At 44.5% G+C, this 26,477-nt stretch overlaps 1 protein-coding gene across 1 annotated transcript in view; it reads right to left on the reverse strand.

Annotated features, from left to right (window-relative positions):
- The window catches only part of eef1e1 (eukaryotic translation elongation factor 1 epsilon 1), a 28,409-nt gene extending 2,665 nt beyond the window's left edge, over positions 1–25,744 (reverse strand). The window contains exons 1-3 of the mRNA XM_070873488.1: positions 25,617–25,744; positions 15,425–15,625; positions 13,048–13,143 (exon numbers count right to left, since the gene is read on the reverse strand). Of these exons, the coding sequence (XP_070729589.1) occupies positions 13,048–13,143; positions 15,425–15,625; positions 25,617–25,712 (393 nt within the window). The 5' untranslated portion in view covers positions 25,713–25,744. The remainder of the gene's footprint in view (positions 1–13,047; positions 13,144–15,424; positions 15,626–25,616) is intronic.
- Positions 25,745–26,477: the final 733 nt, after the last annotated feature.

Raw genomic sequence — 26,477 nt, forward strand, 5'->3', positions numbered from 1 at the left:
GGCGGAGCGCTTCAGCCCCTCCCACATAGCCTGCAGAGCACACAGATTCTGGGGGCGAGGAGCTACTGAGCATGTGCGCACACTCTAGCATGCATGTGCAGAGGTCCCGGCACTGAACTGGCTCCGCCCCCGAATCCAGTTGCCACGCTGCGCCACCATAGAGGAGAGGCTGGGGAGCGGCCAAACTCGGCCTGAAGATATTTGGCACCCTTGGAATTCTACAAAAGCAGCGCACCTCTGGTTAGTGCGCCAGAAATCTGTACTGGCCAAATTTGGGTCCCAAAGATGGCCTTTGCCCCGCCAAGTTGACGGAGCAGGGCCCATGCTTTCCTGCTGGAGTGAGTGAAGTTAGTCTTCTCCATAAAGCTCTTCCACCTTTCACGTCTCACTGCGTTCAAGGACTCCAGCATTGCGGTGGCTGCGTTCGTGTTCAGCAAATACTCCTGGTAGAGAGGCTCGTTTTTTTTTGTCCAACAAGGTTGTGTCTTTCTAAACCCCCTCAGGTATATTGCGTTTTGCAGCAGTGTTAATAATTCCTATAAATCTGCTGATGGCGGTTGATGCTGATGGTGGTTGGCAGAAGCCACCTGATGTTGGTGGCAACTGACCTTCGGAAGGTTTCCCAATCTGCTTTTTTGAAATTCTATCACGTAATGACAGGAGTTTCAATGCCAACGTTGATAATTAAGGGCCTGTGTTGACTGTTGGGGAAGTCGACAAGAATGGTTCCGGAGGCGATGATTGGGTTTCCCTTTGCTGTCTTGAGAGGAAGCATAGGTCTGGGTTATACACTCTCTACCAGCTTGACGAATGAAATGTCCCTCAATCTTTGGCATCAAAAAGGAGGAATTTATTCTCGAGTGAAGCCCACTGAACAATTGCTTCTCCATTATAGTTGGCGTCTGCATAGCCCCACATTGGGCCCAAGTTTCCACACGATAAAAAACGGGCGCCCCTCCGAGCTGGGCGCCCGTTTTTCGTGCCTAAAAAAAACCTCGCGATTCTGGAGCGTTCTGCAGCTCCTTGTCTGCCTGGCGCGGCGCCCAGGGGGGCGGAGCCTACACTTGCGCCGATTTTGTAAGTGGGAGCGGGCGGGTACCATTTAAATTAGTTTTTTTCCTGCCAGCAACGCTGCGCGTGCGCGTTGGAGCGTTCGCGCACGCTCAGTGTGAAAAAAACATTGGCACTCGGCCATTTTTGTAGTTCTTTGTAGCCGTTTAGTTTTTGAACATTTTTTTAATAAAAGCACATTGCCATCAGCACATCAGCACTTGCAGCCTTCTCACTGTCTCCTTCCCCCCCCCCCCCCCCACCCCTGCAGGAAGAACGGGCGCCTCCTACCCACCCCCCCCGCGGGAAGAACGGGCGCCTCCTACCCCCCCGCGAGAAAGAACGGGCGCCTCCTCTCCCCTCCGCGGGCAGAACGGGCGCCTCCTACACCCCCGCGGGAAGAACGGGCGCCTCCTCTCCCCTCCGCGGGCAGAACGGGCGCCTCCTACCCCCCTCCGCGGGAAAGAACGGGCGCCTCCTCTTCCCTCCCCTCCCCCCCACCCCCGCGGGCAGAACGGGTGCCTCCTACACCCCCACCCCGCAGGAAAGAACGGGCGCCTCCCTCCCCCCCACGGGAAGAACGGGCGCCTCCTACCCCACCCCCGCGGGAAGAATGGGCGCCTCCTACCCCCCCCCCCGGGAAAAAACGGGCGCCTCCTACCCCCCCCCCCGGGAAAAAACGGGCGCCTTCTCCCCCACCCCCTCCCCCGCAGGAAAGAATGGGCGCCGCTCGCCCCCCCCCCACCGCGGAAAGAACCGGCGCTTCCTACCCACCCCCCCCCGCGGGAAAGAACGGGCGCCTCCTACCCCCCCCCCGTGGGAAGAACGGGCGCCTCCTACCCTCCCCCCCCCCCCGTGGGAAGAACGGGCGCCTCAGGCTGACTGCATTCTCCGTGCCTGAAGCACTTTCTCACACAGGTAGGAAGATGGTTTATTTAATCTTTTCTTTGCTTATAAATGTTTATTCAGGTTGGATTTATTTGTATAATATTTGTAGAAGTATAAATAAGGATTTATTTTAGAATTTAATGAGTTCCCTTCTCCCCCCCCCCCCCTCGTTCTGGACGCCTAATTTGTAACCTGCGCCTGATTTTTTAATGTGTAGAACAGGTTTTTTCAGTTCTACAAAAATCTTCACTTGCTCCATTCTACTTTAGTTTGGAGTACGTTTTCACTGTGGAAACTTTGAAATCAGGTGTCAGTGGCCGGACACGCCCCCTTTTGAAGAAAAAATTCCATTCCAAAGTAGAACTGTTCTACCTGACTAGAACTGCAGAAAAAAAATGTGGAGAATTGAGATTTCTAAGATAGTCCGTTCGCCACCAGTTGCTCCTAAAAATCAGGCGCAAATCATGTGGAAACTTGGGCCCATTGTGTGGTGTTTTTAAAAGTTTGAGAGATGGATGGATGAATGCATGTTGACTAGGAGGGAGTAGTGGGTCAGGCCAATGCACGAGTGGTGGTTTGTAGACATTGCCGATTGTTAGCTCTCCTACGCGTATTGCTGTCGTGAAAACTCCAGCAATACTGGTATGCCCTGTTTGACACAGCACGCCAGGCCATATTTGGGATGGTTATTGTAAGCGATTAGGTCAAAACATGTGATACGTCCTCGTGTCGAACTGGTGGATGTGTTCAATGTGTGTTTCTTCAAGAACCAGGACATCGACGCTGTGTTTCTCGAGTAACCTTTCGAGGTATTCACATCTTGAACAAGATGCCTTTGATGTTAAGTTGGCATATTCGGATGGCTGGGCCTACATGTGGTTTTTTTTGGTCCTGGAGAGGACTGTTCAATACTCACATGAATAATAACCCCTTGGGTGGGCTACAAGAAGGCTGGCCACATTCAGAAGGGAAAGTCAAAAATAATCAGTGGGAAAATGTGGTAGTAGGAACAAATAAATCAACAAAACCTCAAGTTCAGGGATGTGTAGCGAAGTGGGTATTAGAAGTTTATCTTCTTGATGGTTTATGCTGGAGTATGACCAAATGTAATGGCAACAACTAGTAAGGCCACTGAAAATGATTTCAAGCTAAAATACATTACATGAATAACCCTATTTACTGTATAAATGGAAGAGTCAAGAAATTGGATATTTATACCTTATCAGTAAGGATTACGTTAGTTCCTTTACCAATCTTCACGATATATTCTCTTTCTCCTGGGTGGTGAATTGGTAAACAATTTCCTCCTAATCTGCCAACTCCCTTCCCCAATTTCCCATTACATACTATCGAAGTTGGTTTCAGCAATGTGCCTGCATTGCATCCATGATGTCAGCATGCTCACTGCATGCAGTGTCTTACATGCAATCCGCATGCATCGGTAAGCCTGAGTTTCTGCACAAAAGAAAAGGAAACCTGGAAATTGTTATTTCCTTTTTTATATAAAAGGGGGATCTGGATCTTGTGTCTAAGCAACTTGTTGAATTGCGGCTCAAGCTGTAAGTTGCACGTGGAGGGTGGGGGGGGGGGGGGGGAGAAGTGTTAGGTATGATTATATTGTGATCAATGACAAGCCAAAAAACAAATTAGTGTCTGGTTATGTGTTGAAGTGAGCAAAATACTAAAGTCAGAGGATCATCAGACAGAGTGGATGCCTGCGCAGCAGTACAAGGGAGCATCAAGATAACAAGGTATGGAAGGATTGGAGATAAGTGCAACACCAGGGATAAGAAAGTGCTGAACACAGCATTTTTACATGCTCATCAGAATAATCAGGATGGGCACAACGTTATGCAAGAATTCAGGCCATGCCTGCTTAGTGATTTTTCTCAGGACATTTTGCCCAGTAGCAAATTAGAAACAGAAACAGAAATTTTCAGCACAGAAGGAGGCCATTCCGGCCCATCGTGTCCACGCCGGCCGACAGAGCCACATGGCCCCTGGTCAGCAGCCCTAAAGGTTATATATAAACCTATGAACAATGATGGAAAGGCAAAGAGCACCCAGCCCAACCAATCTGCCTCACCACAATTGCGACACCCCTTATACTAAAACATTCTACACTTCACCCCAACCGGAGCCATGTGCTCTCCTGGGAGAGGCAAAAACCAGATAAAAACCCAGGCCAATTTAGGGAGAAAAAAATCTGGGAAAATTCCTCTCTGACCCATCCAAGCGATCGAAACTAGTCCAAATCACCCTGGCCGTATTCTATTCCCTGCAGTACTCATTATATCTGCTCCATCCAATAGGTCATCCAGTCTAATTCCAATTACCAACTCTAGGTCTGTAACCCTGCAGGTTACTGCACTTTAAGTGCCCATCCAACCATCTCTTAAAAGTGGAGAGGGTCTTTGCATCCACCACTTTTCTAGGCAGCGAGTTCCAGATCCCCACAACCCTCTGCGTAAAGAAGCACCCCCTCAAATCCCCTCTAAACCTTCCACCAACCACCTTAAAACTGGCCCCCTCGTAATAGACTTCTCCACCAATGGAAATAGACCCTTACTATCCACTATGTCCAGGCCCCTCAATATTTTGTATACTTCAATGAGGTCTCCTCTCAACCTTCTCTGTTCCAATGAGAACAAACCCAGCCGATCCAATCTGTCCGCATAACTAAGATTCTCCATTCCAGGCAGCATCCAAGTAAATCTCCTCTGCACCCTCTCTAGTGCAATCACATCCTTCCTATAGTACAGCGACCAGATCTGCACACAATACTCTAGCTGTGGCCTAACCAAAAGTATTATACAATTTAAGGCATAACCTCCTTGCTCTTATATTCCATGCTTCGGCCAATAAAGGCAAGCATTCCGTATGCTTTCTTATCCACCTGGCCTGCTACTTTCAGGGATCTGCGGACAAGCATTCCAAGGTCCCTTTGTTCAACTACACTATTAAGTGGCCTACCGCTTAATGTGTATACCCTTTCCTTATTAGCCCTCCCAACGTGCATCACCTCACACTTCTCCAAATTAAATTCCATTTGCCACTGCTCTGCTCGCTGCGGTGATTGGCCAATACCTCCAACTTCACCAGAAAATATTTATTTTGCCGTGACAAAGTTATGGTTGGTCAGAAATGTTGCGAGTTCCTTCATTTTCAATTAATTATTTTATATTCTTGACCGTTCAGCAGTGATGTAGTTTGTCATTTACGATTTTGTTGCGAAGAAGCCAGCACTTGTGTTGGCCGATCTGGATTTTGTCAACTCTGCAATAACTGCCAGATGTGCAGTTATGCCATCAGAACAGTACAATGTTGCTTGGCGTGAAGTAGCAACTGTGAATTTAGACTCTGTTTGACCGCAGTGCGCAGCTAAATGATGACTCACATCTGTTGCACCTTTCATGTCCAGCTCAGCTCCTGCATGCCATTCACTGTGCCTCACGCAACAGATATTCCTAAAGTGATGACTGTGAAGCAGTTCATCATTACTGCCTCAAGTATGTGAACAGAATGAGAAAGTGTTTTATGATGTTTGTGAAAAGACCCACACAAAACAAGGCCTGCCAACAGCTGTGGTCTCCACAAGATGGTTCCAGATTGCATTTCGCTGCAGTGATTGTTCAAAAGGCATGAAGTGTTTTAATTTACCTCTTCGACAAACCGGAGTTTGTCAGCATAAAAACAGGAAATGCTTAGTAGATACTCAATAAGCAAGGTAATTTTAGGGAGACAAAACAAAAATTTAGAATCAAGACACTTGGGCTGTTATTCACGATGTAGAATGCACTGGAATCCTCGCCTTCCTTTGCAGGCACAATTTTCATGAATGCATTTATCGTGTTCTATCAAAGTCTTGGCTGAATTCAAGATACCAGTGCAGAACTGCACAAATTCCAGAACAACCAACGCTTTTCATATTTGAAGTTGTCATTCTCTGTGCAAGAAAGAATGACGAGATTCCCACTGTTTCTCAGAAGCTGTCAAATGTGCAACGCAACTGTGCTTGCAAGTCCTAGGGTGCTCAACAGTGAAATACTCATTCTGGAAGGTGATCCTGGTGCTGTTAGATTCCCACTGGAAATGTTTTGGCCTCATCTGCTGAATTCAGAGTATTTTTGCGTGATTGGTCTTTTGTGCTGAAACCAAAGCAAAACTAGAAGTGAATTGCACACTTCTGCTCCTGACAACACAACGCCTATGGAGTTTTGGAAAAGGGGACCCGAGAGAGAGCTCCTTGCATTGCCAGAGTCCCACTTGGCTCGGCTGATGCGGAGATAACAGACTCGGCTACGTTCAGCATTCTAGACAAACAAACCTTGGTAAACATCAACTCTACTGGCGCAAGCATATGCTTCCAGAAATTCTGGAACCATGTTTGCGTCCCCTAAAAATGATGTGTGAACTGTGTAACTAGCGATGGGTTATCGGTAGCTGTTTTTTTTAGTCCCTTGCTAGTCTCGAGTAAAGCGGCAAATTAAAAACTGATTTTCTCTGAATTTATCCATTTGACAGCCTCATGGTTTTTAAACACTGAGCCCCCATCACCCCCACAAAAAGCAGAATTTTTAAAAAGTCCTTGTGGGTAATGGTGCACAGAAGCAATACTGCCCCATTATTCAATGCTAATTGCCACTAAATTGTCAATCCCAATCAGACATCTAGGAGAGCCAGTATGGAAAATGGGAAATATGATTCTGCATGACGAAATTCAAAACTTGAACAAGATTCATTTTATTTTTGATTGAGAACACTTTGAATTAAACATTTGATGGCTCTGTACAGGTTATCTAATCCTACTTTATAATATTTAGAAAATCAAAGATGTGAGTCAGTAATTACATTAAGTGCTGCTAACCTTTCAAGCTTCAAAATATGTGATAATTGCAGTATTTCTACTGTGGCATTTTAGACTCTTTAAAAAATTGAGACACGTTCAATTACTGTAGGCTACAAGCTGCCTCCCCAACGTTAAATCAATGCTGACTATAAGCATAACCTCCACGTATGATTTATGTACCATCCTCATGTTATGCACAGATTCTCTAATAATGTTTTGAGGTAAATCAACCAGGGGTACCCAACTTTGAGTATGTAAACAAATCTTCCAATTTGGTTTTATTGTTTGACATAATGCATTGGCCCCGAAATTCCGGCCTCCCCGGGTCCGAACGGAGTTTCTACGGACCTGGGAAGGCATCGGCAAAGCCGGTTTTCAGCGCACAATGCGCATGCGCTGAAAACCGGCTTTTCCGAAATGTCAAGCTGGGGCTTGACAGATCCAAGGCAGATCGGGAGCGAGGACATTTGCAAGGGCAAGATTGTGGTATTTACCCATATCTTGCCCAGCAAATATCTTCAAAATTCTTGCCCCTGACAAAAGCAGGTGCATAGCCTACTTTTACAGGCGTGTGTTTAAAAACATACAAAAATATTAAATTAAACACATTATTTTTAAAAACCCTGCCCACTAAGTAACATTTATTTATAACCATAATTTTAAAAACTTTCAAAAAACTTGGAAAAAAATTATTTCCGATATGAATTAAAATTAATTGAAATTAAAGTTATGCGAGGTGTGTTTTTAATTTTTATTACATCTTTAGTGTCTTTGCTATTAGAGAAAAAAAAACAATGAGAAGTCGTAGATACGGCATTCTCATTACTATTAATGAGAAAGCTGTGGAATACTGTACCTGATTGGCTGAGCAGTCACATGTAACTGCACCTTCTGCGTGGGAACCTGGAGGATTTTTAAAACATTTTTTAAAAAAATTTTAAATTTAAAATAGGTGCAGGAGTAGGCCATTCAGCCCTTCTAGCCTGCACCGCCATTCAATGAGTTCATGGCTGAACATGCAACTTCAGTACCCCAATCCTCCTTTCTCGCCATACCCCTTGATCCCCCTAGTAGTAAGGACTTCATCTAACTCCCTTTTGAATATATTTAGTGAATTGGCCTCAACAACTTTCTGTGGTAGAGAATTCCACAGGTTCACCACTCTCTGGGTGAAGAAATTTCTCCTCATCTCGGTCCGAAATGGCTTACCCCTTATCCTTAGACTGTGACCCCTGGTTCTGGACTTCCCCAACATTGGGAACATTCTTCCTGCATCTAACCTGTCTAAACCCGTCAGAATTTTAAACGTTTCTATGAGATCCCCTCTCATTCTTCTGAACTCCAGTGAATACAAGCCCAGTTGATCCAGTCTTTCTTGATAGGTCAGTCCCACCATCCCAGGAATCAGTCTGGTGAATCTTCGCTGCACTCCCTCAATAGCAAGAATGTCCTTCCTTAAGTTAGGAGACTAAAACTGTACAGAATACTCCAGGTGTGGCCTCACCAAGGCCCTGTACAACTGTAGCAACACCTCCCTGCCCCTGTACTCAAATCCCCTCGCTATGAAGGCCAACATGCCATTTGCTTTCTTAACCGCCTGCTGTACCTGCATGCCAACCTTCAATGACTGATGTACCAAGACACCCAGGTCTCGTTTCACCTCCCCTTTTCCTAATCTGTCACCATTCAGATAATAGTCTGTCTCTGTTTTTACCACCAAAGTGGATAACCTCACATTTATCCACATTATATTTCATCTGCCATGCATTTGCCCATTCACCTAACCTATCCAAGTCACTCTGTAGCCGCATAGCATCCTCCTCGCAGCTCACACTGCCACCCAACTTAGTGTCATCCGCAAATTTGGAGATACTACATTTAATCCCCTCGTCTAAATCATTAATGTACAATGTAAACAGCTGGGGCCCCAGCACAGAACCTTGCGGTACCCCACTAGTCACTGCCTGCCATTCTGAAAAGTACCCATTTACTCCTACTCTTTGCTTCCTGTCTGACAACCAGTTCTCAATCCACGTCAGCACACTACCCCCAATCCCATGTGCTTTAACTTTGCACATTAATCTCTTGTGTGGGACCTTGTCGAAAGCCTTCTGAAAGTCCAAATATACCACATCAACTGGTTCTCCCTTGTCCACTTTACTGGAAACATACTCAAAAAATTCCAGAAGATTTGTCAAGCATGATTTCCCTTTCACAAATCCATGCTGACTTGGACCCATCATGTCACCTCTTTCCAAATGCGCTGCTATGACATCCTTAATAATTGATTCCATCATTTTACCCACTACTGAGGTCAGGCTGACCGGTCTATAATTCCGCTTTCTCTCTCCCTCCTTTTTTTAAAAAGTGGGGTTACATTGGCTACCCTCCACTCGATAGGAACTGATCCAGAGTCAATGGAATGTTGGAAAATGACTGTCAATGCATCCGCTATTTCCAAGGCCACCTCCTTAAGTACTCTGGGATGCAGTCCATCAGGCCCTGGGGATTTATCGGCCTTCAATCCCATCAATTTCCCCAACACAATTTCCCGACTAATAAAGATTTCCCTCAGTTCCTCCTCCTTACTAGACCCTCTGACCCCTTTTATATCCGGAAGATTGTTTGTGTCCTTCTTAGTGAATACAGAACCAAAGTACTTGTTCAATTGATCTGCCATTTCTTTGTTCCCCGTTATGACTGCCCCCGATTCTGACTGCAGGGGACCTGCGTTTGTCTTTACTAACCTTTTTCTCTTTACATATCTATAGAAACTTTTGCAATCCGCCTTAATGTTCCCTGCAAGCTTCTTCTCGTACTCGATTTTCCCTGCTCTAATTAAACCCTTTGTCCTCCTCTGCTGAGTTCTAAATTTCTCCCAGTCCCCGGGTTCGCTGCTATTTCTGGCCAATTTGTATGCCACTTCCTTGGCTTTAATACTATCCCTGATTTCCCTTGATAGCCACGGTTGAGCCACCTTCTCTTTTTTAATTTTACGCCAGACAGGAATGTACAATTGTTGTAGTTCATCCATGCGGTCTCTAAATGTCTGCCATTGCCCATCCACAGTCAACCCCTTAAGTATCATTCGGCAATCTATCCTAGCCAATTCACGCTTCATACCTTGAAAGTTACCCTTCTTTAAGTTCTGGACCATGGTCTCTGAATTAAATGTTTCATTCTCCATCCTAATGCAGAATTCCACCATATTATGGTCACTCTTCCCCAAGGGGCCTCGCACAATGAGATTGCTAATTAATCCTCTCTCATTACACAACACCCAGTCTAAGATGGCCTCCCCCCTAGTTGGTTCCTCGACATATTGGTCTAGAAAACCATCCCTTATGCACTCCAGGAAATCCTCCTCCACCGTATTGCTTCCAGTTTGGCTAGCCCAATCTATGTGCATATTAAAGTCACCCATTATAAATGCTGCACCTTTATTGCATGCACCCCTAATTTCCTGTTTGATGCCCTCCCCAACATCACTACTACTGTTTGGAGGTCTGTACACAACTCCCACTCACGTTTTTTGCCCTTTGGTGTTCTGCAGCTCTACCCATATAGATTCCACATCATCCAAGCTAATGTCTTTCCTAACTGTTGCATTAATCTCCTCTTTAACCAGCAATGCTACCCCACCTCCTTTTCCTTTTATTCTATCCTTCCTGAATGTTGAATACCCCTAGATGTTGAGTTCCCAGCCCTGATCATCCTGGAGCCACATCTCCGTAATCCCAATCACATCATATTTGTTAACATCTATTTGCAGAGTTAATTCATCCACCTTATTGCGGATACTCCTTGCATTAAGACACAAAGCCTTCAGGCTTGTTTTTTTTTTTTTAACACCCTTTGTCCTTTTAGAATTTTGCTCTACAGTGGCCCTTTTTGTTCTCTGCCTTGGGTTTCTCTGCCCTCCACTTTTCCTCATGTCCTTTCTGTCTTTTGCTTTTGCCTCCTTTTTGTTTCCCTCTGTCTCCCTGCATTGGTTCCCATCCCCCTGCCATTAGTTTAACTCCTCCCTAACAGCACTAGCAAACACTCCCCCTCGGACATTGGTTCCGGTCCTGCCCAGGTGCAGACCGTCCGGTTTGTACTGGTCCCACCTCCCCCAGAACCGGTTCCAATGCCCCAGGAATTTGAATCCCTCCCTGCTGCACCACTGCTCAAGCCACGTATTCATCTGCGCTATCCTGCGATTCCTACTCTGACTAGCACGTGGCACTGGTAGCAATCCCGAGATTACTACTTTTGAGGTCCTACTTTTTAAATTTAGCTCCTAGCTCCTTAAATTCGTTTCGTAGGACCTCATCCCTTTTTTTAAACCTATGTCGTTGGTACCAATGTGCACCACGACAACTGGCTGTTCTCCCTCCCATTTCAGAATGTCCTTCACCCGCTCCGAGACATCCTTGACCCTTGCACCAGGGAGGCAACATACCATCCTGGAGTCTCGGTTGCGGCCGCAGAAACGCCTATCTATTCCCCTCACAATTGAATCCCCTATCACTATCACTCTCCCACTCTTTTTCCTGCTCTCCTGTGCAACAGAGCCAGCCACGGTGCCATGAACTTGGCTGCTGCTGCCCTCCCCTGATGAGTCATCCCCCCAACAGCACTCAAAGCAGTGTATCTGTTTTGCAGGGGGATGACCACAGGGGACCCCTGCACTACCTTCCTTGCACTACTCTTCCTGCTGGTCTTCCATTCCCTATCTGGCTGTGGACCCTTCTCCTGCGGTAAGACCAACTCGCTACACGTGCTACTCACGTCATCGTGGATGCTCCAGAGTGAATCCACCCTCAGCTCCAATTCCGCAACACGGACCGTCAGGAGCTGGAGGCGGATGCACTTGCCGCACACGTCGTCGTCAGGGACACCGGAAGTGTCCCCGAGTTCCCACATGGTACAGGAGGAGCATAACACCCGACCGAGCACTCCTGCCATGACTTAACCCCCTTAGATACACTTAAATTGGCAACAACAATGTTAAAAGTTACTCACTGATATAAAAAAGATGGGAGCGCGGTTCGCAGCGCAGGAAGGCGGCTTCCCCAATGGAATTGCAGGCTCCTCCCGGACCACCAGGAAAATTTGTTAAATGTTTCAGGTCGGAGGCAATTGCTCACGGGAAGCCTCCGACTGGAATTTCAGCCCCATTGAACTGTTTAACGCATTGAACCTGACAGTTTGTTGTACAAGGTATCGTCAATATAATTTGAAATGTTCTGTTGAATTACACTGCCACATTTTACATGAACATATAAGGTAACCCACACACATAGTTGTGCTTTGTACGAGATCAACTGCTCCACATTCCTCTTGCTTACACAATCAATTGTATAGAATTAACCCGTAGAGCACATTATCAGCTGTACTGATATGGGTAGGTCTAAAAATGGTTAAAACAAGGGTGTAGTCAGCTATTTGGTTTAACTGGATGAGGTGCAGGAAGGGGAGATATTGCAACATGAGATTTCTGTATTTGTTGACTTGCTAGCATGCTACTTTAGTTGCTGTTTAGACACATTTTCTGCAATAATACTGCCTTTTGAAGTTAGGACAGTGGGCCTTGGGTGTTTCAATATTTGCAAAGGATTGCTGAGATTTTAAAATCATGACTCGAGAACAATGCTCGATTCCAAATCAAGTAACAGCAAAAAGCATCCAATATGTAAAATGGAGGACACCAATTGAGTTGAGTCACATTCAATGTTCCCTTGTGCGCCGTCCATTTAACTGGCTGTGTGGCCCATTTAAATTTTCGTGCATGCATGATTTCTCCCAGGCAAAAGCTGGTGAGTGGCCTGCGCGGGACCTCCAGACCACTGCACAACTTAATGGGGAACGTTGGCTCCATTCCACCATTTTAGCTTTGCAACATTGTTTCTCCCCCCCACCCCCAAGGTGCATGGCCGCCCACCAATCAGGAGGTCCCACGCAGGCCACTCACCAGCTGCTGGAAAAAATACTGCGTATGCGCAGCCGTGCAGCAAATTTAAAGGGACCATGCACCAAAAAAAATAATTAGAGGCAACCAATGCTTGACAATCAAAGATTCTTGGGTATTTAAAAAAATTGAAGTGTGTAAGCTTTTATTATCTAGGTACAAAACAGGAAGGATTTTAAAAAACACTCATATTTTGTTAGAATAAGTCAATGTTCCACAGTATTTAAACAGAATTCTTAAAATCTTACCCGGGAGGATGTTAAGTTAGTGCAAGAGTACTGTTTCTAAGGCTCTACAAACCACTTACCACAATAAGATGAAGACCATTGTACAGCATGATATCTGCTAACGTGAAGCAGTTTCCAGCGAGGTATACTTTATCTTCAAGGTAACAATTGAGTTCCTACAACAAAAAAAAATAGTAGAGGGAGGCTGTACACAACAAATCAAGTTAGTCACCCAAGCCAGGAGGAGGCAGAATGTTGACGTCAGCTCCTCACCTAGCTTGGCCGGGCCTTGCAACACAGAATGTTGACGTCAGCTCCTCACCTAGCTTGACCGGGCCTTGCAACACAGAATGTTGACGAAACTGAAGACCCCCCGTAAAGGACAGATCAAACATACTGGGCTTAAAAATCACTTAGATGCATTTACATTGCAGCCAAAGAGAGAACCAAAGCCTGTAATACCACCAAGCTTGCGCTGGTGGCAGTGTTGCTGCTGCTGCTGAGAATAATGACTGCTAAATAGCACTGCAATGCCCCCACCAGGCTCTTAGTGGTATACAGTAATGACTGGACTGCAAATTATGCAAAATGCAACAGCTACGTAAAGGAATAGGCCTTATTCAAGTCATCAACTTAAGTACTGAGAACTGTTATGGATGCATAGACAATAGTCCATAGTTATACATCATTGATTTTTTTAATGAAATAATTGAGAGTCTTTGGAAAGTTCCTCAGAATAATGGATAGGTGATTTAATTATAATGTTATGAAATGAATCAGATGACATGCAAGACTTGATGCAAGACCAAACCCAAGGTATGTACAGCGAAGTTTGCTTTAATTCAGTTCTAGGTCTCTGTCGGTACTGGATGTTTTGGGAAACGCCAATCAACAGGCTCCATGTACAAAAGCAAAATACTGTGGATTATGGAAATCTGAAATAAAAACAGAAAATCTCAGCGGGCCAGGCAGTATCTGTGGAGAGAGAAACAGTTAACTTTTCAGGTCGGTGACCCTTTTTCAGAACTGGCGAAGGGCCATCGACCTGAAATGTTAACTCGGTTTTTCTCTCCACAGCCTGACCTGCTGAGTATTTCCAGCATTTCCTGTTTTAAAAAGCAGGCTGTGTGCGCTAGATTTATGTGCATATCAAATGTAAAGTCTACCATTCAACTATAGTCCACTTTTGACAATTAAAAAACATGCAATATGGACAGTACGGATTAATATAAAGAGCTTCGGGGTGTCCCAGGTTGTGAAAAGCAGCATATAAAAACAAGTTCGTTATTTTTTAAGTCTTGCCACGAGTTACCCCAAATGGGTTGCTTTATTTACAAAAAGGAAAACCTGAAATCCCTGCCCCCTTTTCCAAAATGATCCATTAGGAAAATATATTAGGTGGTGCTCAAAACTTGGCGTTGTGTGTCTAAAGGCAAGACATGTCTAAACTTTGCAATCTTTATTGGAACAGTTCTGCTACATCATTCAATGACAGTAATTCTGTTACAGTAGGTAGGCAGAGGTCACCATAGTAACACACAAACCCAGATTACATAGAATAACAAATTCTAGCATTAAAATTACTTCACCCCCACCACCCCACTTCCCTCCCAAAAAAGTGTGCATAGTCCAGAACGATTCAAAGAGGAGAAAATACCTTAAAACAAAGTCATCCAACAATATATTTACTGTTTTTTGAGGAAACGGCAGCTAAATCCAGGATCCTTATTTAGCTGGTCCCATAGCAAAGGTACAAGTTATCGCAAGAAAACTATGGAGTAAAGAGTGCTTCAGACACAGATTGAAAGTTATGAGTCAACGCTGAAATGTTTGCCCCATATATCACTAGCAAAATAAAACATGGCTTTTCTTCTGCAAAGGGACAGATTAAATAAATCTCAGTTGACACTGTGCAGACAATAGGATGTGTCACCTATCATTTGGGTACATATCAAAAAGTAATCACGCTGCATTTTCAACGACGTATACTTTTGACTGAAAGAGGTCACAGCTCCAACAAGTGCGGTGCAAAGCTAATCACACACCACTTCCGTGCAGACAGCTGGTTCCAAGAAAAAAAAAATGACCAGATTATTCTTAGTTTAGAAATTCACAGTACAGTATTTTGTACGATTTACCCACAAGTTCAGGAGTCAGATGTTGTTTACAGGCTTAGCAATCCAGAAACAACATGGAGTAAAGTTACTAGTATGGAAAGTGGTGTGAGGGAGGAGAGGAAAAAAAAGACAATCCGAGGGGCAGTCAAACTCAGGCCATTGTTCCAAGCCTGCTACTGGCTACTTCCGATCTCGAGCAGATCATTTGACCTCTGGGCAGAAGTGACATGTAGCTCAAGAAGGCCGATTGAGACAGAGGACAAAATATCTCAAACAAAAAGGAAATCGTAGAAAATCTTTCATTCACACCCATCTCTTCAGAACTCAAGATAACCCTTACCTTTAAAATCATTCTTATATCCTCTTGATTGGTACACCTGTCTATTTGAGTCACTCTATATTCGAGCCATTGCTGAACGATAGCACTCTTCTCAGCTGTACTTCCCAAGAGTGCCTCTCTTTTGGCCACTTTTACGAGATGAGATGCTATAGTAGTCAACCCCACTAAACCAGGCCCATTATTGGTCTGTAGAACAGGGATCTGCAAAGTTAGAAAGAATATATAATGAAGCATTTATCTACAGTGCAATACTAAAAAAGCCATTTATAAATGAAAATCAAAAAGGATGGGTCAGTCAAATATCAACAACCTAAAGATCACCATTGACCAGAAACTTAATTGGACTAGCCACATAAATACTGTGGCAGCAAGGGCATGTCAGAGGTTGGGTATTCTGTGGCGAGTGTCTCACCTCCTGACTCTTCAAATCCTTTCCACCTACAAGGTGCAATGGAATAGTCTCCACTTGCCTGGATGAGTGCAGCTCCAACAACACACAAGCAGCACAACACTATCCTGGACAAAGCAGCCCACTTGATTGGCATCCCATCCACCATTTTCAACATTCACTCTCTCCACCATTGGCGCACCATGGTTACAGTGTGTACCATCTACAAGATGCACTGCAGCAACTCGCCAAGGCTTCTTCAGCAACACCTCCTAAACCTGCGATCTCTACCATCTAGAAGGACAAGGGCAGCAGGTGCATGGGAACAACATCACCTGCAAGTTCCCTTCCAAGTTACACACCATCCTGACTTAGAAATATTGCGTCATTCCTTTGTCGCTGGGTCAAAATCCTGGAACGCCTTCCCCAACAGCACTGTGGGAATACCTTCACCACATGGACTGCAACGGTTCAAGAAGGCAGCTCCCCAGCATCTTCTCAAGGGCAATTAGAGATGGACAGTAAATGCTGGCCTTGCCAGCGCGCCCGCATCCTGGAACGAATAAAAAAAACCCACATAAAAGCTTACTGCACAAGATAAAAGCTCACGGGGTTGGGGGTTATATATTCACATGGATAGAGAATTGGCTAACTAACACAGAACAGAGAGTCGGGATAAATGATCCATTCTCGGGTTGGCAACTATGAAGGTGCCACAGGGATCAGTGCTGGGACCCCAACGATTTACAATCTATATTAACGACTTGGAAGAAGGGGCTAAGTGTAACGTAGCCAGGTTTTCTGACGATACAAAGATGGTAGGAAAAGCAATCTGCGAGGAGAACACAAAAATCTGCAAAAGGACATAGACAGGCTAAGTGAGTGGGCAAAAGTTTGGCAGATGGAATATAATGTTGGAAAGTGTGAGGTCATGCACTTCAGCAGAAAGAATCAAAGAGCAAGTTATTATTTAAATGGAGAAAGATTGCCGCAGTACAGCAGGACCTGGGGGTACTTATGCATGAAACACAAAAGGATAGTATGCACTACAGCAGGTGATCAGGAAGACCAATGGAATCTTGGCCTTTATTGCATAGGGGATGGAGTATAAAAGCAGGGAAGTTTTGCTACAGTTATACAGGGTATTGGTGAGGCCACACCTGGAATACTGCGTGCAGTTTTGGTTTCCATATTTACAAAAGGATATACTTGCTTTGGAGGCAGTTCAGAGAAGGTTCACTAGGTTGATTCCGGGGAGGAGGGGGTTGACTTATGAGGAAAGATTGAGTAGGTTGGGCCTCTACTCACTGGAATTCAGAAGAATGAGGTGTGATCTTATCGAAACGTATAAGATTATGAGGGGGCTTGACAAGGTGGATGCAGAGAGGATGTTTCCACTGATGGGGGAAGACTAGAACTAGAGGGCATGCTCTTAGAATAAAACTGAGATGAGGAGAAATTTCTTCTCAGACGGTTGTAAATCTGTGGAATTCGCTGCGTCAGAGAGCTGTGGAAGCTGGGACATTGAATAAATTTAAGACAGAAATAGACATCTTAAACGATAATGGGATAAGGGGTTATGGGGAGCGGGCGGGGAAGTGGAGCTGAATCCATGATCAGATCAGCCATGATCTTATTGAATGGCGGAGCAGGCTCGAGGGGCCGGATGGCCTACTCCTGTTCCTATTTCTTATATTCTTGTACCTGTACAATGTCTTAAGACAATGACAGCTGATATACAGATCAGATGGATAATTTATAGCTGGCTGATGAAACCATATAGGACTTTATGCTTAATGTATGCATAGGAGCCACTCGGTTTATTGATCACCTTCGTATCAATACACCACAGGAAAAAAAAAGACTTAATTCAATGGATGAGGGGTTATTTCTATTACTATCTGCATTTTCTTTTTGTGGGGGGGGGGGGGGGGGGGAATATGGATTGGTCTAATAATGTATTACCTTAAATTTCCCACACCATCAATATTTCATCCTCGGAAAGACAAAAGCTTTAATTGTAATGTTGGCCCTTTTTTAATAAAAAAGGAATATAGGAACGTGAGTAGGCCATTTAGCCCCTTGAGCCTGTTCTGCCATTCAATGCAATCATGGCTAATCTGTGATCTAACTCCACATACTGCCTTTGCCCCATATCCCTTATGCAGCAGAGCCTGATTGCCAATCGTCTTGGATTCCCATGCCATTGGACCAAGACCTTGCTCTGTCAAGCCCGTGTGGTGTGCAACGGCCACCGCACAGTTAAAAGAATTCACGCACAGGCATCTTCCATCCTTTAAAATGAAGTTCGGGACCTGGCCTACATTGGTCTCATCAGTTACCTTAGTGTAGAAGCAAGTCATCCTCGACTCCAGGGGACTGCCCAAGATGATGAATACCTTTGAATAATTTTTGTTAACCAATCGCAGATTTAAAATTGATAATTGATCTAGTATCAACTGCCATTTGTGGAGAGTTCCAAACTTTTATCACCTTTTGCGTGTACAGGTGTTTCCCACCTTCACTCCTGAAAGGCCTAGCTCTAATTTTTTAGACTATGCATGCCTCCTAGTTCAAGTAGATACTTCACATGGCCAAGATCATGCTTTGCTGAAACCCTAGAGATAACACTGAGGCAGTAAACAAACTAAACTAATCATGAATGACACAATTTTCCACTGCTTGATCATGGTTCCGAGTGTTTACTCGAGAGATAATAAATCTCTAATTGTTCTTAAACAGCATTAAATAAGCAGCAGTTCCAGATTATCATTTATAACAAATCACGGCAACACAAAATAGGCCCAGCCTAAACCGTGCACTCATTGGCCCTGAAATTGCAGCCTCTCCAGGTCCGTACAATGTGCGCATGGAGACCCCGCAAGTTCCAGGTTTAGGCGTTTCACTGCGCATGCATGGGCGGAGAGTTGGGCTATTTGGTCAACTCCTGCCCAGCGAATGTCCTTAAAACTCTTACGCCTGGTAAAAGCAAGCGTATGGCCTGCTTTTACCAGTGTAAGTGTTTTTAAAAAAAAAAGGTAGAAAAAATGTTATATAATTTTTATATTAAAAACCCTGTCCATTAAAGTAAGTTTACTTTAAACACTACCTGTATTAGAACATTTAAAAATTCAAAAAAATTGATGTCTTTCTAAAACATTTAATTTCTATTAATCGTAAATAAGAGATGTGTTTTTTAAATTTATTGAAAGTGTTTTTTGTTTTTGGGGGGTATTTGAATTCATAGTAAAGGCAGCTCCATACAAGACTGGAGTTGAAGAAAATCAGGGGCGTGGCCTGGTCAGATTAATTTTTTTGACAGGTCTTGTGGGCCTACTATTTGCCAACAAAGTCACAGGCTTTGCGTGTGCGCGCAGCATTCTTGAGCAGCAGGACATAATTCGCTGCCCAGGACTTTGCCGGATCAAAACGGAATTCTCCATGTGAGCAGGGACTTCAGGTAGGTGCACATCGTATTCGGTGGTCGGAGGCTCGTGTCCACAGGAAGACTCCAACCGCAATTCTTGTCCCACTGTTTCTATACAAATACCAACCACTTTCCTTCAAGTCCACAACCTGCCTTTCCGATATAATTGAATAGAATACAAAATTGTAAATGACAGTGAAACTGTGTGTTTGTGGGCAGAGACACAAACATAGAGGCAGTTACAGGAACAGGCACAAATGTTATTTTTATTTTTGATCTTGAGCAACTCCACAGCAGAGGAAATAATAAACAACACGTAAAAGGGGTGTTGTCACATTTTTCTTGGGTGGGGTTCGTTTCTGGCCAAGGGCAGGAAAGGAAAATAAAAGTCACCACAAACTCTGCTCCTGAGTCTCCATGTCAGCCACAGATGTCTATAGCAACTGCTAATGTAACTATTGCGATGCACTTCCCTTATTCTTGCTGATTGAATGCATAAATAAGCCGGTATAATTCATAGTGCTTTGCAGTTTCCAAACCAAGTTAAATAACTTGCAAGAATATTGTTTACCAGCAAGAGACACGATGCTGAGTATTTGTACATTGTGATATAATATAGATTTCTATGATTTTGCATTTATTTACCTTTTTAGCATGGACCTTTATTTTCAGTTCCTACCAATGAGTTTTCATAGCCATGAAAATAAGATTGTGTGCGAAAAAACATCACTCCGTCCCTACCACAACTGCTAAGTAGCCACACACCTCCAGTGAACCCCACCCATATATCCCACCAAAACATTTTTAGGCACAGGATGATACAAGCCTCTTTCTTCCCCTCCTCCTAGTCATCAATCTGCTTTGAAATGCCTCCAACTATCTCCTACTGTATGTGGTAATTATTTGACTCCCACTTATACTATCTATTTAGATCAATTTTATCTAATCCCTTCATAAATTATGAAAAATAAATAATCTTGAAATCAATTACCCTGTAGATCATTTTTAAGTATACTGTTTTCTAAAGCAGCATGGTAAACATTCTCAAATGCAGAATCATATTTGTTGCTCGTTTCTGTGCCTTTTTCCAAGGGCAGTAATACTCTCCCATGATGTGTAACTCACGTTGCACAGTCTGACCAAAGCAACATCTCAGTGAATTTGTACTCTATCCCTCTACTAACACAACACAATATAACAAATGGAGACCAAGTACTCTGCTGCTGGTTTCATTAATTTATTCACTACAATCGCCGGATTTCTTTCCCGATGCGTACTCTCCCATTCAGCACATATTCCCTCTTCTGCTTCCTTATTCCCAGACTAACTATTTCATAGTTAATTGTATTCAACTACATGCCCAAGAGATACAAATCCTTCTGAATCTTTAATACCATGTGCTTCTATTTTCCAAATAAGTCAGTTATGTGGTACTTTATCAAATGCCTTTTGAAAGTCCATATATACTTCAGAACTTGAGATAACTGGAGGAGTTCGTGTAATCTAACCAGAGGGGCTTAGAACAAGTCAGAAGCCATCAGTAGAGTTGAAGCAATTCATAAACTGATTGCTGAGACATGGCCTTATACCTATAACCTATGTTATTTTATATTCCATTAAATTACGTTATTTTTATTTCAATACTTACTCAATAACAATTCTTTCAGAAGTTATGCACTTAAAACGAGTGATTTCTTTACACAAAACTGTATTACACTGGAAAACCTCCGACATTACATCCCAAGAGTGAAGAACATAAGAAATAGGAGCGGGAGTAGGTCATTTGGTCCCTCGAGCCTGCTCCGCCATTTAATAAGATCATGGCTGATCTGATCATGGACTCCGCTCCACTTACTTCCCCATAATCCTTTACTCCTTTATCGCTCAAAAATCTGTCTATCTCCACCTTAAATATATTCAATGACCCAGTCTATACAGCTCTCTGGGGCAGAGAATTCCATAAATTTAAAACCCTCAGAAGAAATTCCTCCTCATTTCAGTTTTAAAAGTGAAACATTAGGCGGAAATGGGGAACTTCCAAGTAAATGTCGATTAAAGAGAGCTGGGACCTTTTCATTATTTTAACTGGGAAGGAAAGTCTTGGGAAGCACACATTATTCAAAATATCCCCGTTATGTATATAGAGACATACTCGTTCATAAAAATATATACCTTAACAAATACCAGAACTTTACCCCCAAGGGAGACCGGCCACATCAAACCTTCTTGCTGCTACGTTGCTCTGGTGATCCCACTGACAAGAGGAACCGAATGGAACCGCTGATTCCAGTGTGGGCAGTGACGCCCCCTCCTGGGAAGCCAATGCAGAACTGCCTGACCACGGGAAAACAGGCAATGGCTGGGTATAAAAGGGTTGGTATTTTTTATTTTGAAGATCCATTTTTTCAACACACCGTGGGGGAATACTTCCAATAAGGACATGTCCCAACCTCCCTCTCAGACCACTTCTTTTTAATTTGGATAATCTGCACGTGGAAATCATTTACAGAAGATTATAGGGCAATTGCAGTCTAAAAAGATTGCATAGCGGGAACAATGAACTCCTTACAGAAATTACAAGACAGTTGTCTAATTGCGAGGGTTGGATGATATTCTGCTTAAACATTGCTCATGTTTGAAAAGCCCCCAAAATAAATACGGCCTTGAAATCATCTAAAAAAGGTAGTTTTTAAAAAAATAATTCAATTTTTAGTGTGGACAGTTCCTTCTGTGCACACAATAACACTGTTACACACAGCTATACAATATATAGGTGGCCGTGGGTTTGTAATGTGACCCGGTTTTAGGCCAGCAAATGATCCAGGGCTTCCTCATTTGGTTAGTGACCCCACTTCTCTCTGCCTGCATGTTATTTTGTACAATATATCAAATGAACTATTTTCCTCATTTCTATTCACAATCAACAAATAGCATGGTGGAGATGATTCAACGGCACATGAATCATGGAATGGAACCCATCAGGCCAATTCCTTCACTGGCCATGCATCATTTATCCTTTTATGGTCCCTCTTAACCCACTTCATTTGCTCACAGAAACAACCAATGTATCCTGTGGGGTATTTCAGTCTATAAATATGCCTATAAACATTAATACAAATGGCAAAATACTGCAGATGCTGGAAATCCAAAATATAAACAGAAAATGGATAGGGCAGAAGTGATTTAAAGGGCAAAAGGGATGATGCAAGGCAAAAGGGGGTGGGAATGAGAAACAAAAGATGGGTCTAGAGAAGGTCCTTTTTGTTTCTTGACGCTGGTAGGCTTCTTGATTTTTGTTGGTTAAACACCAGCAGCACATTTGGGGGGGGGGGGGGGGGGGGTGGTGGGGAGGGGCACGGGGACAGTCCCCAAGCTGTGCTTTGCTAATGCGAACAAGGAATTTGGGGATAGTGCAGGAAGGTGGAGTTGAGATAGATCAGCCATGATCTAATTGATTGGCGGAGCAGACTCGAAGGACCTAACGGCCTACTCCTATTTCTTATGTTCTTATAAGCACTCTGGACTTGGGTAAGCAGGGAAAGAATATCACTCTGTAGCAAACAAAAATAAACTTTATTTCTGTGAATTTGTTAGTAGCACTCAAACATAGTGATGAGTTTCCACATGTGTCGGACATCCAATTGACTGAAAAGCCATATTTCAGACTTAAAGCCCCAACCGTCTCCTTTTCACCATGGACGTCCAATCCCTCTACACTTCCATCCCTCACCAGGATGTACTGAGGGCACGCTGCTTCTTCCTCGAGCAGAGGCCCAACCAGTCCCCATCCACCACTGCCTGGCTGAACTTGTTCTCACGTTGAACAACTTCTCCTTTAACTCCACTCATTTTCTCCAAATTAAAGGCTGTAGGAACCTGCATGGGTCCCAGCTCTGCCTGCCTTTGCATGGGATATGTGGAACATTCTTTGTTCCAGTCCTTCTCAGGTCCCCTCCCTGACCTTTTTTTCCCCGGTACATTGCATGACTATCAGTACCGTTCCCTGCTCTCACCCTGAACTCGAAAATTTTCATTCATTCACTTTGCATCCAATTTCCACCCTTCCCTCACCTTCACATGGTCTATCTCTGACTCTTCCCTGCCTCGACTTCTCTGTCTCCATTTCTGGGGATAGACTTTCGACCAGTATCCACTATAAGCCCACCGACTCCCACAGCTACCTGGACTACACTTCTTCCCATCCCGCAATCTGTAAGGACTCCATTCCATTCTCCCAGTTTCTCTGTCTCCGTTGCATCTGTTCTGATGACACCACCTTTCACACTAGTGCCTCTGACAGGTCTTCCTTTTTCCCTCAACCGAGGATTCCCCTCAGCCATGGTTAACATGACCCTCGACCGTGTCCATTCTATTTCCCGCACCTCTACTCTCACCCCTTCCCCTCCCTCTCAGAACCACAACAGAGTTCCTCTTGTCCTCACCTTTCACCCCACCAGCCTCCACATTTAACGGATCATCCTCCGCCATCTCCAGCGTGATCCCACCACCAATCACATCTTCCCCTCTCAGCATTCGAAAGGGACCTCTCCCTCCACGATATCTTGATCCATTCTGAAGTCACCCCCAGCACTCCCTCCCCTCCCCATGGCACCTTTCCGTGCAAGCGCAGGAGATGCAACACCTGCCCATTTACCTCCACCCTTTCCACTATCCAGGACCCTAAATACTCCTTCCAGGTGAAACAGCAATATACTTGTACTTTTCAATTTAATATACTGTATTCACTGCTCACGATGTGGTCTCCTTTACATTGGGAAGACCAAGCGTAGATTGGGTGACCGCTTTGCTGAACACCTCCGTTCAGTCTGCAAGTGTGACCCTGAGCTTCCGGTCGCCGGTCATTTTAAACTTTCCACTCCACTCCCACTCCGATATCTTCGTCCTCTGCTCTACTGTTCCAATGAAGCTCAATGCAAGCTCGAGGAACAGCACCTCATTTTTCATTTAGGCACCTTACAACCTTCTGGACTCAACATCAAGTTCAACAATTTCAAAGCATAACCTCTGGCCATCTTTGGCTCCCTTGTCCACCATCTTATTTTTTTCTTTGTCTATAATGGCAGCTGGTCATTACCATGTCATTCATATTCTATCCAGATTAACCTTTTTCTAACCGCTCATTACCATTTCAATTCAGCTGATCATCCCTTTTGTCTCACTAATCTCTTCTGCCTTCCACCCCATCACAGACATTCCCTTTTATTCTTTCTTCCCCTCCCCTTTTCAGTGCTAAGAATGTACTCTTTTCAAACATTCGGCAGTTCTCACGAAGGTTCATTGACCCAAAACTTTAATTCAGTTTTTCTCTCCACAGATGCTGACTGACCCACTGAGATTTCCAGCATTCTTTGTATTTATTAAAGCTTTGAATGTTTTTGTTGGTTGAGGCACAGATCATTACATCTAACAAAGAGCTGACACAGATACAATGGGTCAAACGGCCTCCTTCCATGCTGTAAACTTGTATGATTCTATAAACATCCAAGAGTACAAGAGAAAGGCAGATAAAATACATCAAGTGATGCAGCTGAAGTTATACATTTTAAGATGTTAGAAAATACTCACATGGTTGATAGAGATATCCCAATATTGATGTTAACACCTCACACACGAGCCGCATCAATATGTGAAGTGCACACATAATTACCGCTGGAGGCAATAATGACCTTGAAAATAACTTGCAGATGTTGCGCCAGTAAATAATGCAGTCTGGGGTGTGACAGCTTCCATCAGTTTCTCCCCATTACTCCTGAAAGATTTGAATTTATATAGCACGTTTCACAATCACCGGACGTCTCAAAGTGCTTCACAGCCAATGAAATAGCTTTGAAGTGTGAAACACAGCAGCCATTTTACGCACAGCAAGCTCCCACAAACAGCAATGTGATAATGACCAGAGAATCTGTTTCAGTGATTGAGCGATAAATATTGGCCGGGACACTGGGGATAACACCCCTGCTCTTCTTCGAAATAGTGGCATAGGATCGTTTACGTCCACCTCAGAGAGCTGACAGTGCAACACTCCCTCGGTACTGTACTGGGAGTGTCAGCCTAGATTTTTGTGCTCGTCACTGGAGTGAGACGAACCCACAAGCTGCTCAGAGTGAGCTGCCCACTGGGCCACGACTGGCACGGAGCACGTGCACTTGGAGTGAGCGCGCTCCGACAGGGAGATCCCTGCCCACTCCCCGCGAGCCGGTCCGGGCCGGCACTCCGCCCGCGCCAGTCACCATGGATACCGCCGGGCCGGCTACAACCCTCCGCCTTGCCTTGCCTTCCCATCCCATATCTCTCTCTCTCTCTCTCTCTCTCTCTTCCTCTGCCCCGCACGCGGCGCTCCCGGGCTCTTTGCTCACCGTCCTGTCGCCCTGGCTGTGCCCCAACTTGCTCCCTTTCCTCAGCCCTAACGTCTTCTCCAGCGACGCCAACTCCACCAGCGGCGACACCACCATCTTGCCGCCCTCCGCCTGGCTGCTGACAGAGCGACGCCGCTCCCATTGGTCGAGCCGGCGGGAAACGGCGCCTGTGATTGGCTATGGTCCCACGGGGTACGATTAGACTCCGCCCCCGAGGTCACGCCAGTTTCAGTGGCAGGGGTACCGCAGCGCCGCCAGCGGGCACATCCGGAATTGCACCGACTGTTTTCTCAAGTCTTTAATTATTATCAATAATAATGATCCTTCAGTCTGATCATTATGCTCTATTATTGCGAGAATCCTGACTCAGCTTCATGAGTCCTAAAGATTCTAAAGTCAAATTTTATTCAGAAAATGGAGATTGCAAAATTCAATTTCACAATCATACCAACAAACACAACATTTTAATAAAGTTAAACATGCAGAAATATGACATAAAAGTACCTGAGAAATCATTTAAACTAATGATAACTATATCTTCATGTGCCATCATCCATCATCATAGACGGTCCCTCGAACGAGGATGACTTGCTTCCATATGAGTTCATAGATGCTTCAATGAAGGACCCGATATTCCAGTCCTGAACTCCAATTGAAGGGGTGGAAGATGCCTGTGCGTGGATTTTTTTAATGTGTGGTGACCGTTGCACACCGGCCACTACGCGGGTTTGACAGAGCTAGATCTTTATCCAATGGCAAGGGTTAACCAGGGCGACTGGAGACCTGCTCTGCTGCACGGACCTAGTGTGCACACATATCATAGTGTGGGCAGGCCCGTACTGCCCCGGGCCCTGGGCTCTT

The sequence above is a fragment of the Pristiophorus japonicus genome, chromosome 1 (assembly GCF_044704955.1).
Source record: "Pristiophorus japonicus isolate sPriJap1 chromosome 1, sPriJap1.hap1, whole genome shotgun sequence".
Lineage (NCBI taxonomy): Eukaryota > Metazoa > Chordata > Chondrichthyes > Pristiophoridae > Pristiophorus > Pristiophorus japonicus.